The sequence below is a fragment of the Terrapene carolina genome, unplaced genomic scaffold (genome assembly GCF_002925995.2).
Source record: "Terrapene carolina triunguis isolate 2854851 unplaced genomic scaffold, T_m_triunguis-2.0 Scaffold110, whole genome shotgun sequence".
Taxonomy (NCBI): Eukaryota; Metazoa; Chordata; order Testudines; family Emydidae; genus Terrapene; species Terrapene triunguis.
This window is the reverse complement of record NW_020664461.1, coordinates 2612730-2627033: the sequence shown is the minus strand read 5'-3', so window position 1 is coordinate 2627033 and position 14304 is coordinate 2612730. Positions and strand designations below refer to the sequence as shown.

The 14304-nt window shown below is 45.4% G+C and overlaps 1 protein-coding gene across 2 annotated transcripts in view; it reads left to right on the top strand.

Annotated features, from left to right (window-relative positions):
* MAST2 (microtubule associated serine/threonine kinase 2) overlaps nt 1–14304 on the top strand; it is a 326453-nt gene that overhangs the window by 239807 nt on the left and 72342 nt on the right. For both annotated transcript variants that reach the window (XM_026651972.1, XM_026651974.2), the window contains 2 exons: nt 6827–6847; nt 9911–9989. In XM_026651972.1, the coding sequence (XP_026507757.1) occupies nt 6827–6847; nt 9911–9989 (100 nt within the window). The remainder of the gene's footprint in view (nt 1–6826; nt 6848–9910; nt 9990–14304) is intronic.

The window sequence follows — 14304 nt, the reverse complement described above, 5'->3', positions numbered from 1 at the left end:
TCGCGACTGACCGGTAGCTGTCCGGCGTTGCAAGCTTCCAGAGGGCTATGGCCACTCGCTTCTGGACAGTCAGGGCTGCTCGCATGCGGGTGTCCTTGCGCTTCAGGGCAGGGGACAGCAACTCACAAAGTTCCAGGAAAGTCCCCTTCCGCATGCGAAAGTTTCGCAGCCACTGGGATTCATCCCAGACCTGAAGCACTATGCGGTCCCACCAGTCCGTGCTTGTTTCCCGGGCCCAGAATCGCCGTTCAACAAAATCCACATGCCCCATTGCAAACGTGATGTCCTCGGCGCTGGGTGTCGTGGTTTCTGACAGCTCTGTGCTACTCTCCGACTTCAGGCCCTCACTCCGCTGCCGTAGCCTCCTCGCCTGATTTCTCTGCATCTGCCTCTGGGAAAGGTGTATGATAAGGTGCGAGGCGTTGAGAACGGCCACAACTGCAGCGATGGTCGCAGCGGGATCCATGATCGCAGTGCTGTGGCGTCCGCGCTGTCACTGATCAAAAAGTGCGCGAACTGATTTCCCGCCGGCGCTTTCAGGGAGGGAGGCAGGGCGGTAGTGACTGACGGATGACGACAGTTACCCAAAAGCACCCTCGCCACAATTTTTTACCCAGAAGCCATTGGGGGCTCGACCCAGAATTCCACTGGGCAGCGGGGACTGCGGGAACTGTGGGATAGCTGCCCACAGTGCACTGCTTCCAATGTCGACGCTTTCCCTGGTAGTGTGGACTGACAAAGTCGAATTACTGTCCTTAGTGTAGACACACACGTTCGACTTTCTAATATCGATTGCACATATTCGATTTAACTAAAATCGAACTACTCTCGTAGTGTAGACATACCCTGAGTGTTGGCCAGAGAAGCAGAGGTTGTGGTAATCAAGATGGGAGATGATGAGGGCCTACACAGGAATTTTAGCTTGTTAGATAGATAGAAAGGTGAATCTTAGAAATGCTTTGGAGGAAGGAAGTGGCAGGATTTGGAAACAGCTGCGATATATGGGGCAGGGAGAGGGAGAAGTCAAAGATCGCCCATGGGCGATGGTCCTGAGTGTCAGATTCAAGGAAAGCCTTTGCTAGTCAGTCACTTGAGTTGCTTCCCACCTCTGACACCTCTATATATTGCTGGCAGCAGACTTTATGCTGTTTATCAGGCATCACAAAAGGATGAGTTATTGTTAGTCACAAATGTCATGGTTTCATATTAATTATCTGGATCCATGCCTGTTATACAGGGGACGGGGAGAGGAGGAGGCAGGCAGGAGGGAAGAGAGCAGGTTCAGTACACATGGGTTAAATGCATTCCTATTTAAAAAGGGAGGTCAGATCCTGAGCAGGTGTAAATCAGTGTCGCTGCACTGAAGTCAGTTGACAGCAGCCTGGGATCTGGTTCCAGGACTGCATGAAGGAAAGCTTTTGATAAAAACTGGAGGCATAACTTCCTGCAGTTGTTGCCTGTTACAACAATTTTAACAATATTGCTTTTAAAGCCCTCTTCAAAACAGAAAGCAAACCTTGTAACAGTAGTGCATTGTATTTCATTAGGTGGGTTTGTGATGACAGCGACGGGAAAACTCGAACTTGCCCCTAGCAAATGCCATCGATGATTTTACAAGACATTTGCCGCAATGTCTGCCTTTCTGTCTGAGCATTTATTGTTTAAACAGTGACCTGGAAATCAGGAATTGTGCAACGATTAATGCTACAAAGCTCCAAGGCCACAACCTGTATACTGTGCTCTTTTAGGCATAACGCTGCTCTTTGTCTAGCTTTTGCATTTCATTCAGTATAGAGAATGGAACTAGCCTGGACAATTTCACATTCTGTCTCATGTCACAGTACAATGGTGGTGGTGGTGTAATATTTATTACAGGAGGGCCAAGAAACCCCAGCTGACATTGGGGCACAATTGGGTTAGGTGCTGTACAGACCACATAGTTACAGTCCTTTTCCCCCAGAGAGCTTACAGTCTAAATAAACAAATCAGAAAAAGGATTGGAAGGAAAACAAAGGCACAGAGACATGAAGTGACTTGCACACAGGAGGTCAGTTTCTGAGCCAGGAGTAGAACTGAGGTCTCTTGATTCCCTATACACTAGACAGCACTTCTAAGCAGACATGCCAGACCTGCGGAAAAAACGCAGAAATTGGGCTTGTTTTTAGATTATTTGGCTCGTGAGTTGCTTGTAGCTTGTTGCTTCTTTTTTTTATCAATCCTGGCAAGCAGGGGCAAGGGCGGGGAGAGAGTCAGGGGTGCACAGCGGGACCCCCCAGTCCCAGACTATATGCCGGGGGAATCTAGTCACATAGAGAGTTGGGGTTCTTAGGGATTGGCTTGTTCTGGCCTTGTTTTGAGATGGGATTAGCTTGATTTTTGACTTATTGTGAAAGTCGGGGTGCTTATTTACTGCATGAAAGTTGGCAACTGTGCTTCTAAGTTAGGGTTCCAGATGCAGATGATGGTGGGTAATATTTAACTCCAAATAACATACTGTTTTCATAGATTTTTTTTAAATGGCTTGTACAGAAATATTTCTATTCATGTTTCATTTTGTAAAACTATTTTTTTTTTACAAAACTTATATGGGGGCATCAAGTGCCTGGCACCTTAGCTTTTTGCCTCAGGAGAAAGGTGCTGTGAAAAGAGTCTAGAAATAGAAGTGCTGCGATGTGGGGATCAAATTCCATCCCAGAAAAGGAGGGGCTGCAAGCTGTGCAAAGAAAGCTCTTGAGAGCCATAAGGAATGGGGGAGAAGGGGGGGAAGTGTGTCACCTTTCTAGTAAACTCCTCTGCCAGACAGAAGTGGTGAGAGAGCCTGCTTCCACACGTAGCTGCATCAAGCATTCCTCTGGAGAGAGGGCTGCTGTTACTTTTGCCTTTTAATGAAGGGAAGGAGAGGAAAAATGGGAGATTTGGGAGGCTCAGGGGCCCCCTTTATCTATAGCTTTACTAAAATACATTTTAATTTGATCTAAATTGGGTGTTGATGCTCAGTTTAAAATGTAAAATGGTTTCAAATTGTTTTTATTTGAACAAGGAACAAAAAAAAAGGAAGAGAAAAATGACATCAATATTTAAAATAGCCAAGATACCAGTAGCACTAAATCCTTAAAGTCTGGGTTTAGTTGTCCTGGCACTGCTGGGGCAGCTATATTTAGTGGATCACTCTGCTGTGTTGCCAGGAGAATTTCTGTGCCTTGGGTCATTGGAAAGTACTATGCTTCCTTATCTTATCTGAGCAGAATTTTCCATCTCTCTCAAACATTATGCCATCGTTGTGAGGGCCGTAGAGATTATCCACCTCTGACCCCTTCCTCTCTCACAGGCCCTGCCATCAAGTAGAAATGGGCCTGGTCTACACTAACCCCCCAATTCGAACTAAGGTACGCAACTTCAGCTACGTGAATAACGTAGCTGAAGTCGACGTACCTTAGTTCGAACTTACCGCGGTCCAGACGCGGCAGGCAGGCTCCCCCGTCAACTCCGCGTACTCCTCGCGCCGAGCAGGATTACCGGAGTCGACGGCGAGCACTTCTGGGTTCGATTTATCGCGTCCAGACAAGACGCGATAAATCGAACCCAGAAGTTCGATTGCCTGCCGCCGAACCAGCGCGTAAGTATAGACAAGCCCATGGATTCTTCCTCTTCGAGTGCTTGCTCATGTCGATTCCATTCTAGGTGTGTGCGTGCCCGCATGCGCGGGCGTCGAAGATTTTTGCCTTAGCGGTGTCCGAAGGGTCAGCAGTGGCACCCCACAGAGTGCCACGCTCGTGTGTCGGTATATCAGGCTCCGCTGGCCCTACGCCCTCTCAGTTCCTTCTTATTGCCCATGGTGGCTAGTCAGTGCACCTTTCCTTGCATAGCAAGGGCTAGCGGTTTTTCATCTTTACTGACTTCGAGCCTTAGGGCCTTGTAAATAGTTTGTTTATAGTACTTGGTGTTAAGTAGTTAGAAGTTAGAGTTTTAGCGGGGACTTCGCCTCAGATGGGGCATGCCCCGGTCTCCCAGGTTTAAGCCCTGCACGGACTGCCTGTAAGTAACCCCCATAGCAGTTGCCTCAAGTGCTTGGGGGAATCACACATGAGAGATAAGTGCCATATTTGTAAAAACTTTCGGGCCCGCACGCAGAAAGAGCGGGATGTTTGTTTACGGGGTCGCCTCATGGAGTCTGCCCTTCGCCCAGCTTCCGTGCTGCCCCGCCAGGGCTTGCCGAGTACCTCAGCCTTGGTGCACAGTGTGCCCCGGCACTGAGCTCCACCAGGCACCATTCCTCATTGCCAGTGCCCAGAAAGATAGCGAGGAAGCACGGCTTTCCGGCACCAGTCAAGAACGGCCATGGGTCATCGGGCAAGGGACTCACTTCGGGCCGCCTGGCCACTCCAGAGCCACGCGTTCGTGCCTCCCTGGTCGGGGCCCGTAGCCCCTTAAAAGGTCCACCAACAACTTCCAGGAGCAGCATGGGACCTAAAGCCCTGATGGCACCAATGCCTTCACAAGCTCCCCTGGTGCTGAGAGAGCAAAAGCCTCCACCTGCGCCACTGACACAGCACATGCCGCAGGAAGCAGCAAAGGCTCCCTACAAGGGCAAGCCAGCCGCTAAGACCACTCGGGGCAGTGGAGCACTGCTGATCCCCCGAGACAAAGCAGTGCTCTCCACCTCCATGCTGCAGATCGCTGGAGTCGCAGCACAGATTCTCTGGGGCTCACCCTCGGTCACCGGAACCGCAATCACGGTCCCCGCTGTCTCAACGCAGATCGCCTAGAGGGAGACGCCAGTCTCCATACTACCAGTACCATTCGCCTTCCCGCCGGTCATCCTCGATTGGCCTCGTCAGCATTGGTTCAGCACGCTGCTGGACCTTTCGGTAGCCTCCCCGCTGCAGCTATCTCTTTGGCCAGGCCTGCTGCACCCGAACCTGGCGGCATTGCACTTGACAGCATGGCTACTGCATGACTGAATGCAGAAGAGCGGGAATGCTCAGCCCGGGTTCAACAGGTCTTGTTGGGTAGGAGAAAGCCCTCCACCAGAGCAACTTACCTGGCCAAGTGGAAAAGGTTTATGTGCTGGGCTTCGGAACGACTTATCCTGGCTGAGCAGGCCTCTCTGAAGGTGATACTGGATTATCTTCTGCACCTCAAACTCCAGGGCTTGTCCCTGTCATCGATCAGGGTCCCCCTGGCCACTATTCCGGCTTTCCACCCTCCATTCCAAGGCAGGTCAGTCTTCGTTCATGACATGATGGCCTGGTTTTTGAAAGGTCTGGAGCCTCTCTACCCTCATGTCTGGGACCCTGTCCCTTCCTGGGACTTGAACCCCATGCTGTCAAGGCTCATGAGGCCTCCCTTTGAACTTCTGGCTTCCTGCTCTCTCCTGGAAGGTGTCGTTCCTGGTTGCCGTAACGTCTGCTCACATGGTGTCTGAGATCAGGACACTTACTTCAGAACCACCCTATACGGTATTCTAGAAGGATAAGGTCCATCTGCGGTCGCACCCAGCGTTCCTGCCCAAGGTAGTTTCTCAGTTTCATACCAGCCAGGACATCTACTTATCTGTCTTCTTCCCAAAGCCTCATAAATGGGAAGAGGAACACGGGTTGCATGCCCTGGACATCAGGAGGGTGCTGACCTTCTACATCGACAGGACAAAACTGTTTCATAAGTCAACACAGCTGTTCGTTGCAGTGGCCGACTGGACTAAAGGTCGCCCAGTGTCTGCTCAAAGGATTTCGTCCTGGATCACGGCCTGCAAAAGTGCCTCCACCAGCAATAGTCACGGCGCACTCAGCTAGAGCGCAAGCGTCATCAGCAGCCTTCCTGGCTCAGATGCCGATCCAAGAAATCTGTAGAGCTGCTACCTAGTCATCTGTTCCACACGTTTACATCCCATTATGCACTTACCCAGCAGGCCTGGAATGATGCTGGTTTTGGCAGGGCAGTGCTGCACGCGGCAAGACCGTGAACTCCAAGCCCACCTCCATGACACTGCTTGTGAGTCACCTAGAATGGAATTGACATGAGCAAGCACTCAAAGAAGAAAAAACAGTTACCTACCTTTCGTAACTGTTGTTCTTCAAGATGTGCTGTTCATGTCCATTACATTACCCGCCCTCCTGCCCCTATGTCAGAGTTGCTGGCAAGAAGGAACTGAGAGGGCCTAGGGCTGGCGGCGCCTGATATACCGACGCATGAGCGTAGCACTCAAGGGGACGCCGCTGCCAACCCTACAGATATCGCTAAGGCAAAAATCTCCGATGACTGCGCATATGGGCGCGCGCATACCTAGAATGGAATGGACATATGCAACACATCTCGAAGAACAACAGTTACTAAAAGGTAGGTAATCGGTTTTTGTGCCCATGTTCTTCCCTCTGCATTTGACCTATTCGCTTCAGAGATGATCCTTTTTGTACAGTATTTATGGCTCCTCTTCCCACAGTACAGAACTGTAACCAGTTGATCCTTCAGCATTACGGAAAATGTTGCAGTTCTGGTTGAGAAAGCAGAATGCTAGTTTTAAGGCCAATAAGTTCACCACTAAATCTTATTGGGCGGCCCTCATTTTAAGTAGCGGTTAATCAAAAATCTGACCGTAGGCAGTTGACAAGCATTCAGTGAGTATTTTTCAAACCCACAGAGTCAGTATATTCAGAATTCTCCCAGTATGAAGGAGATATCCATTTCTGTCCATGCAATATTGTGTGACATTCAGTAAAAGTGACTGTAATGATCAATAGTCAAATTTTGTTATTGGTTTTCCGGAAATCACATTCCTGATTTTTATTTTTCCCTTCCTTATTATCACTGCACAATTTCTTCAATTCAGCCATGGACACAGAGCAGACAGGTAAAGGGTATATCAGATACATATTGCTGCTGTGTGTATGTAATGCTTTTGCATGATTGTATTATGATATGTGGCTAATGAGTATGTGTGCTGAAATAACCCCATTTAGGCATTCAGCATTTACACTTTGGGAATAGAAATTTTGAGTCTTTGTATAGCAACTTATAATTAACAGGGATCCCTCCAGGAGAAAATGCTTTGTTCACACAACACTTTGTCATGGTGAAGTTGATCTAGTCTACATTGTGAGATGTTAACACAGGGGTCGGCAACGTTCAGCACGCGGCTCGCCAGGGTAAGCACCCTGGTGGGCCGGGCCAGTTTTATTTACTTGCTGACACGGCAGGTTCGGCCGATCGCGGCCCCCACTGGCCGCTGTTCACCGTCCCGGGCCAATGGGGGTGGCGAGAAGCGGCGCGGGCGAGCGATGTGCTGGCCGCCGACCCCTGTGTTAACACAACTGCCACAAACACACTTGCTTTAAAATTACTTTTTAGTAGGCTATGTATGGCCAAAGTTGTTTGTTTTGCCAATGTTTCATTGTCCCAGCAGGGATAATACCAAAATGAAATAAATGACCTAAAGTTTTCTTTTGTTCCTAGCATCGCTTCCCAAATTAGTACTGCATCACTTTTTATATCTTTTCCTCTTATTTTACACATTGAAGTAATTTTGAAACATTTTGCTAATTGAGGAAGTAATTTTCTTTGAAAGTCTTGCTGTCTATTTCTTGAATTTTTGAAAAAGAAATTTTGCTAGTCGCATACTGATGCTCTTTGTTGGCAAGATACACAGCTGGTCTTCATTACATTGATTGCTTAACACGCTTCTCAATGTTGCATCAGTTTTTGTGGAAATGGCACCAAGAACTGAGACTTGCCATCTTGGGATAGTTTAAGTGGAGCTAAGGGGAATGGGAGATAGTTTTTACATCTTTGCAATCAAAATATGAAAATCCTTTGAAGAGGAAAATGGGCCTAATCTTCTGTCATTTTGCATCTGTTCAATAATATTTGTGCTTTCTAAAATCTCTCATCTAATATGTTTGTCTGCTTATGTGGCCCTCATTGCCATAGTGTTTGGGCCTCTCTCAATCTTTAATGGATTTTATTCCCTCAACACTCTTGTGAAATAAGAAAGAAGTATTGTCCCCATTTTTGTATATGAAGGAATTGAGGCACCTGGTAAGTTAACTGACTAAGTTAAGGGATAGCTCAGTGGTTTGAGCATTGGCCTGCTAAACCCAGGGTTGTGAGTTCAATCCTGGAGGTGGCTACTTAGGAATCTGGGGCAAAATCAGTACTTGGTCCTGCTAGTGAAGGCAGGGGGCTGGACTCAATGACCTTTCAAGGTCCGTTCTAGGAGATAGGATATCTCCATTAATTTAAAAAAAAAAAAATTAATGTCACATGGAAAGTCTATCTGAACCAGGAACTAAACACAGATCTCCTAAATCCCAGTCCAGTGACCAGTCTGCTATGTGATCATGTAGCCCAATAATTCCCATTATCTGTTTTCACTTGCTTTTATGGAGGTAAGAAAGGAATTTTCGGTAATGTACAGGAGATTTGGAATTTTTCAGGAATATAACAAGTTGCTGCAATATGTGGGAAGGATTCTCTTGGTATCTTGCCAGAAACACCCTATGTCTAAATGGGGTTTTAACTAAGGCATGCATTAATAGGAACTGGTTATAAAGCTTAAACTTTTATGATTTTGTGCATGAAGCATGAACTTTTTTTTTTTGTATTCTTTCAGAAATAAATATATTTATTCCCCTCTCTGGTGCTCAAATAGTTTTATTACCACAAGGAGAGGTACATGTCAGTATAAGAAGGCTGTGGTTCAGGAAAGCATCCTTATTCAGGAAAAAACTAAAGCATGGGCTTAACTTCAAGTACATGCTTTAAGAACCTTCCTGAACCAGAGGGCCTACGTGGGTGGGTAATGGAGAGATGGCAGTCACTCCATAGCAAAGGTTAACTGAGTTTCCAATATAAGCCCAAGTTTGGTCCTCTACTAATAACAAAAAAAATCCTGTCATATACCCATGTACTGTATATAAATTGCACCAAAAACCCAAGAGTCTTATCTAAATTGTATTAAAAGCTCTTAATTGTTGAATTCACTCTCATCTTATGTGAACAGGTATTGATAATTTGCCTCTGTTTTTGGATAAATGATACTTCTACCAGAAATCTTAATAAATGGTGGCAGTTCTATTGATGTGGAGTACAGGACAGGATGGAAACCATTATCATCCATCCCAGAGTGGAATGTGAATGGGATAGAACGCTTTGGGGTTTAACAGGAGACAGAGAGACTTACTAGATTTAGCTAATGGACATAATTTTCTCCCTCCCTGAGGTTTTTGGGGGGAAATTGAAGTCTCTTTTAGAAGCAATTACATATTTCATGTTTTACAGGTTTGGTGTTCAAATTACGCCACTCCTTCTGCGGTATTTCTAGTATGCATCAGTGGGTTTTTTGGTTTGTCACGTTTTTTTCTTTAGCAGCTGTGTGCACAACACTCTTTCTAATGGTGAGGAGACTTTTCCATAGGTTATAAATACAAGAAAGCAAATTACTACTAATATTGTAAATAGTAGTGAGGAAAGTGATCTTTAGATAATATAATATAATATATAATATAATATAATATAAAAGTTCTATTTGGAGGGCAAAGGAGCTGCAGCAGCAGTGATCCTGAGGTGTTACCCTAAGGAATCAGCTGCTGTGACTGTCTCTTTTAATGAAATTTGGAAGTATAAAGTAGATTTGTCCGATCCCAATAATGTCCTCTTAAAAACAAAGGGTAAAACTTTCAAAAGTGCCTAAGTGTTTTAGGAGCTTAAATCCCATTGACTTTCAATGAGATTTAAGCTCCTCACTCTCACAGATGCATTTTGAAAATTTTACCCAAAGTGATTTCTAGGACCACTGGATTCTCTGGAAAATGCAATCAAAATGTAAGGTTGGCAATCTATTTTAGGGGAAAACCTTCCCCAAAACATTGTCCACATTGTATCCATCAAAATAATTTCTCTTGCATCTTTTCCCCAGAACGGATGGGCGCCGCTGGTCCCTGGCCTCTCTTCCTTCATCTGGATATGGAACAAACACTCCCAGTTCAACAGTTTCAGTAAGTGGCAAAGACTTTTTCAGATAACTCTGTGTGTTTAAATACACCCTAACCCATCAACTTTTAAATCTTTGCTAAATGTTCAATATCTTTTCATTGTTTTGTCACCCTTTTATTTAATATGCTATTTGCTTTGAAAATTATTTTAATTATCAGTTGTGCTGCTTTTTCTCCATTTCCCAGCTCTTCCCATCTACTCTTTGCCTTCAATATTCGTGCTAGTCCCACTGCCACTTCTCCATTGCACAGCTGAGGGGAACATTGCATCGGTAGTGTCAGCACTTGGAGATGGAATGCTTAATCATTAGCAAGCTCTCAGCTACTTTTAAACCAGATGTGAAATTCTTGTCCACTTTTGAACTTTAGTCACCAGTGGGTAGAAGAGCTGTCTACTAACGTGCTGTCTGGGAGGAAAGGTGATAATATACACCTGTTATTCAATTTGATAATAGTTTGATTCTCTGAATGCAGCTGTACTTTCATTATATATTTTCCTTATACACATGACTGAAAGAGTCTGGACGTTTACAGCTTACCTGACTACAATATCACCAGAAGCCTAATATGCCATTATCAGAAATTGAAAGCGACCTGCACCCATTTTTCCTTAATGTCGCAGTCTGACATTTCACACTGTGAATCATACTCTTCATTGTGTATCAACAGTAAATTATATTTGAAATTACATAGAAAATTCAATTAAAAGAACATTATTAATGTTGCAAAATCAAGCACTCAAAAGTTAGGAAATACCAGAATACAATTTGCCCGTGTAAACTTAATTTGTCCCTCTTCTATGTATGCATTATGATAGTCTTTAATTACATGATCACGTTCTATTTTTTTCCATAGCACCCCTGCCCTATTCAGTGCAAAGGATGGACTGTGCTCACTTAGTGAGCAGTTACTCAGTGTTTTGTTTTATCTTCATTAAGCAAAATGTGGCCTGAGGCCTTATTTACTGCTTACTATTCAAACCCTGCTCTGAAGACAGAATTGTTAATTTTCTCATGGGCTTCTCTATGGCACTCATCACAACAGTGTCTGAGTGCTTCACAAACATTAACTAATTAATTTTCACAACACTTCTGTGAGACAAGAGGGTATTCTTATCTGCATTTTTCAGGTGTGCAACAGACACAGGGGGAGATTAAGGTAAAAAATGCCTACTAATCTTCACTAATCCCCTTCACATAACACAAGAAGCTGGGTCATCCAATGAAGTTAATAGACAGCAAGTTTCCAACAAACAAAAGGAAGTACTTCTTCACATAACACACAGTGAACCTGTGGGACTTGTTGCCTTGGGATATTGTGAAGACCAGAAGTATAACTGGGTTCAAAAAAGAATTAGATAAGTTCCTGGCGGATAGGTCCATCAGTGACTATTAGCTAACATGGTCGGGTGCAACCCCATCCACCAGGTAACCCTAAACCTCTAACTGCCAGAAACTGCTACAGGGGATGGATCACTCGAAATTGCCCTGTTCTGTTCCTTCTCTCTGAAGCATCTGGCACTGACCACTATCAGAATCAGGATACTAGGTTCAAAGGGCCATTGGTCTGACCCAGCATGGCTGCTGCTATGTTCTTAATTTTGGGGGCCCAATTTGAGATGACTAGGACCTGATTTTAGCATTTTATATGTTCAAAAAACAACTCGCACTGATGTTAGTTGCAGCTGTGAATTTTTCACACTTCTGCAAATCAGACTCCAGGGTCTCAAGTCAGGCACCCAGAAAATGAGATACACGTAATTAGTGATCATCTGTGAAAAGTTTGGTTTAAGCGACTTGCTAGCATCACACAGGAACTGTAGCAGAAAGAGAGAGAATTCAGTTGTCCAAGGCAGCATTTAACTGTGTTAACCACATACCATCCTTTCTCTTACTGTAATCCATCCCCCTCATTCACCTTCCAACTTCTGCAACAAACGAAGCAGGGGGCCTGCAGACAACAGCCCCTTTTACTACATAACCTTGAGTCATCACCAGAGCAGGTCCATCCTGTGAACTGAGTGAGGCAAAGGTCTTGTGGAAAGAGAATGTATGATCATGTCATGAAAGACTGTATCATAATGCATATGCACAAGGGGTATAAATTAAGGTAACATAAGCACCTTGATTCTGGTATTTCCTTGCTCTTGAGTGCTTATCTTTGTAACCTTGATGATGATCTTTTAACGTAGTTTTTGTGTGTGTAATTTCTGAAGTTTAAAATAGTAAAAAAAGAAAGAAAACCGAAAAAACAAATTATATGGAATGGTATCACATTGTCACCCAATGGTTCATCAGGAGAGTTGGAAACGTCAGATCCACTGCACTGATCTTCTCCTTGAGCTAAGGAAGTAAGTGATAGCAATAGTAGGTTATCATCCGTTATGTGGACCATCATTAGAGGGGAGGATGAGACACAAGCTTTTCCAGTGAGTTTCACTAATATTTGATGACTGCAGAGTAATGATGAGGCTCAGGAATCTTGGGTTCCATTCCAGGCTCTGGAGGGGAGTGTGCTTTAATGGACAGACTCTTCTGCCCCATCTCCTGCAACTTGTCCCTGTCCCACTCCTGGCTCTTTGGGCCTTTCCCATTCTCCTCACCTAACAAATCCCAGTCTCTCTTCCTTAGGCTTCTAATCCCAGTCCTAGTCTCTGCCTTTGGTCTCTCTGTCTGCTGTCCCAACCACTCTGTCTCTTCCCTTCCCCATACCCAGTCCCAATCTCCTCACCTAGCCAATCCCAATTCCCCCATCCCACCCCAAATCTTTGTCCCCAGCCTCCTTGACCATCCTGTCCAGTTGTCCCCTCCTAACTCCTGATCCAATCCTTCTCTTCCCTCCTTCTCCATTGGTTTCCAGTCTCTCTCTCTGGGCCCCTCATCCAGCCTCATTTCCCCACCCACACATCCCATCCCCAGCTCCTCATCACAGTCTCCCCCTCTTGGATTCTCATTACCCACAATCCCCAGTCACAGTTTCTCCCTATCCCCCCACTCCAGTCCTAGTCTCATGAGATTCCCTTTCCCATTCTACTCCTTTCTCTCCCGTGTTGTCTGGCTTTTCTCCCTTCTGCATTCAAAATCTGGCAGCTTCATTCTTCATGCTATCTGGGCAGCAGGGCCAGGGCCTGGCTCCTTGCTCTTAGTTCCAGTGGCCAACCCCATCCCAGCTCGGAGTGGCCGTTATTAAGAAAATTTGGCTTTGGCCTTGTAATGCTGGGCTGGAGCATGCGCCGTTGTTCTGAGAAAATGGTGTGTACAGCATCCAGTCACAGGTAGGAGTCGGGAAGGGAAGGAGCACGGTCTGAAATGTGATGGTTCAACGGTTTATAACTTGGCCAAATTTGGGGCAGATTTTCACAGGCCCAGCAAAAAGCACTTCGCTGACGCAAAGGCCACCCCCTGCCAAATTTCAAGTCCTTATTCTAAAGCCTGGGGGCACTAGAGCTGTTCAAAGGGAAGGCCTGAGGAATCTTTTAACATGGGCAAAAACCTTGGGAGGGAGGTGGGCTTTAGAGCCTGAGCTCCAACCTAAACCACAACTTCAAAGCACTGTCTACCCATCTATGTTTGGAGCAATAGCACGAGCCCCACTACTCCAAGTCTGTCAAGCAGGGCTGGGAAGCTCACTCCCATGGGCTGTGTAGACATATCCCAAGAGTTCACGTGGCTTGAAAGGATACAGTGAGTTAGTGGCACAGGTGAGACTAGAATTTGGGAATACCAAGCTCCTGACTCGTGTGTTCGGTCCATTGTATTATATCGCTTCTTAAAATGAGAGAAACCAGTTTGTTAACCCCTTCTGTCGGGCCTACTATTAGTGAGTGAAATACTGGAATGTATGGAACCAATTAAGAGTCCCATTCTGGTGGCCTGAATTACTGTGTGTTGTTATCATTTCTCCAGTGAGAGTCAACCTGTGGTGGTCTTGGTCAGTGGCAGCAACTCTGCCAGCGGAATCAATACTTAGACACTTAGCTATACTGAGCTTCCTAAAAGTCTCTCTCTCTCTCTGTACATTTTTCAACTTTTGTATTGCTGGTGCCAGAAAGTCCATTTTTCAGCAAAATACCCGCTGCCTTTGTAAATTTCAGGTACTGTATGAAGACAGTACGCTTCTCATCGTGCAAGCACTGAGAACGCTGTGCATGACTGACGTGGGTGCAGACTTTCAGATATGTGAACCTAGAGAAATTAATTGAACAGGCTAATATACAATTATTTCCTTAGATATCTAATTTGCTATTTATTTACTAGGCTCAGAGTTAATTTAAAAGCTACAGTAACATTAGCTACAAGCTTTTGCTTGCAATAAGCTG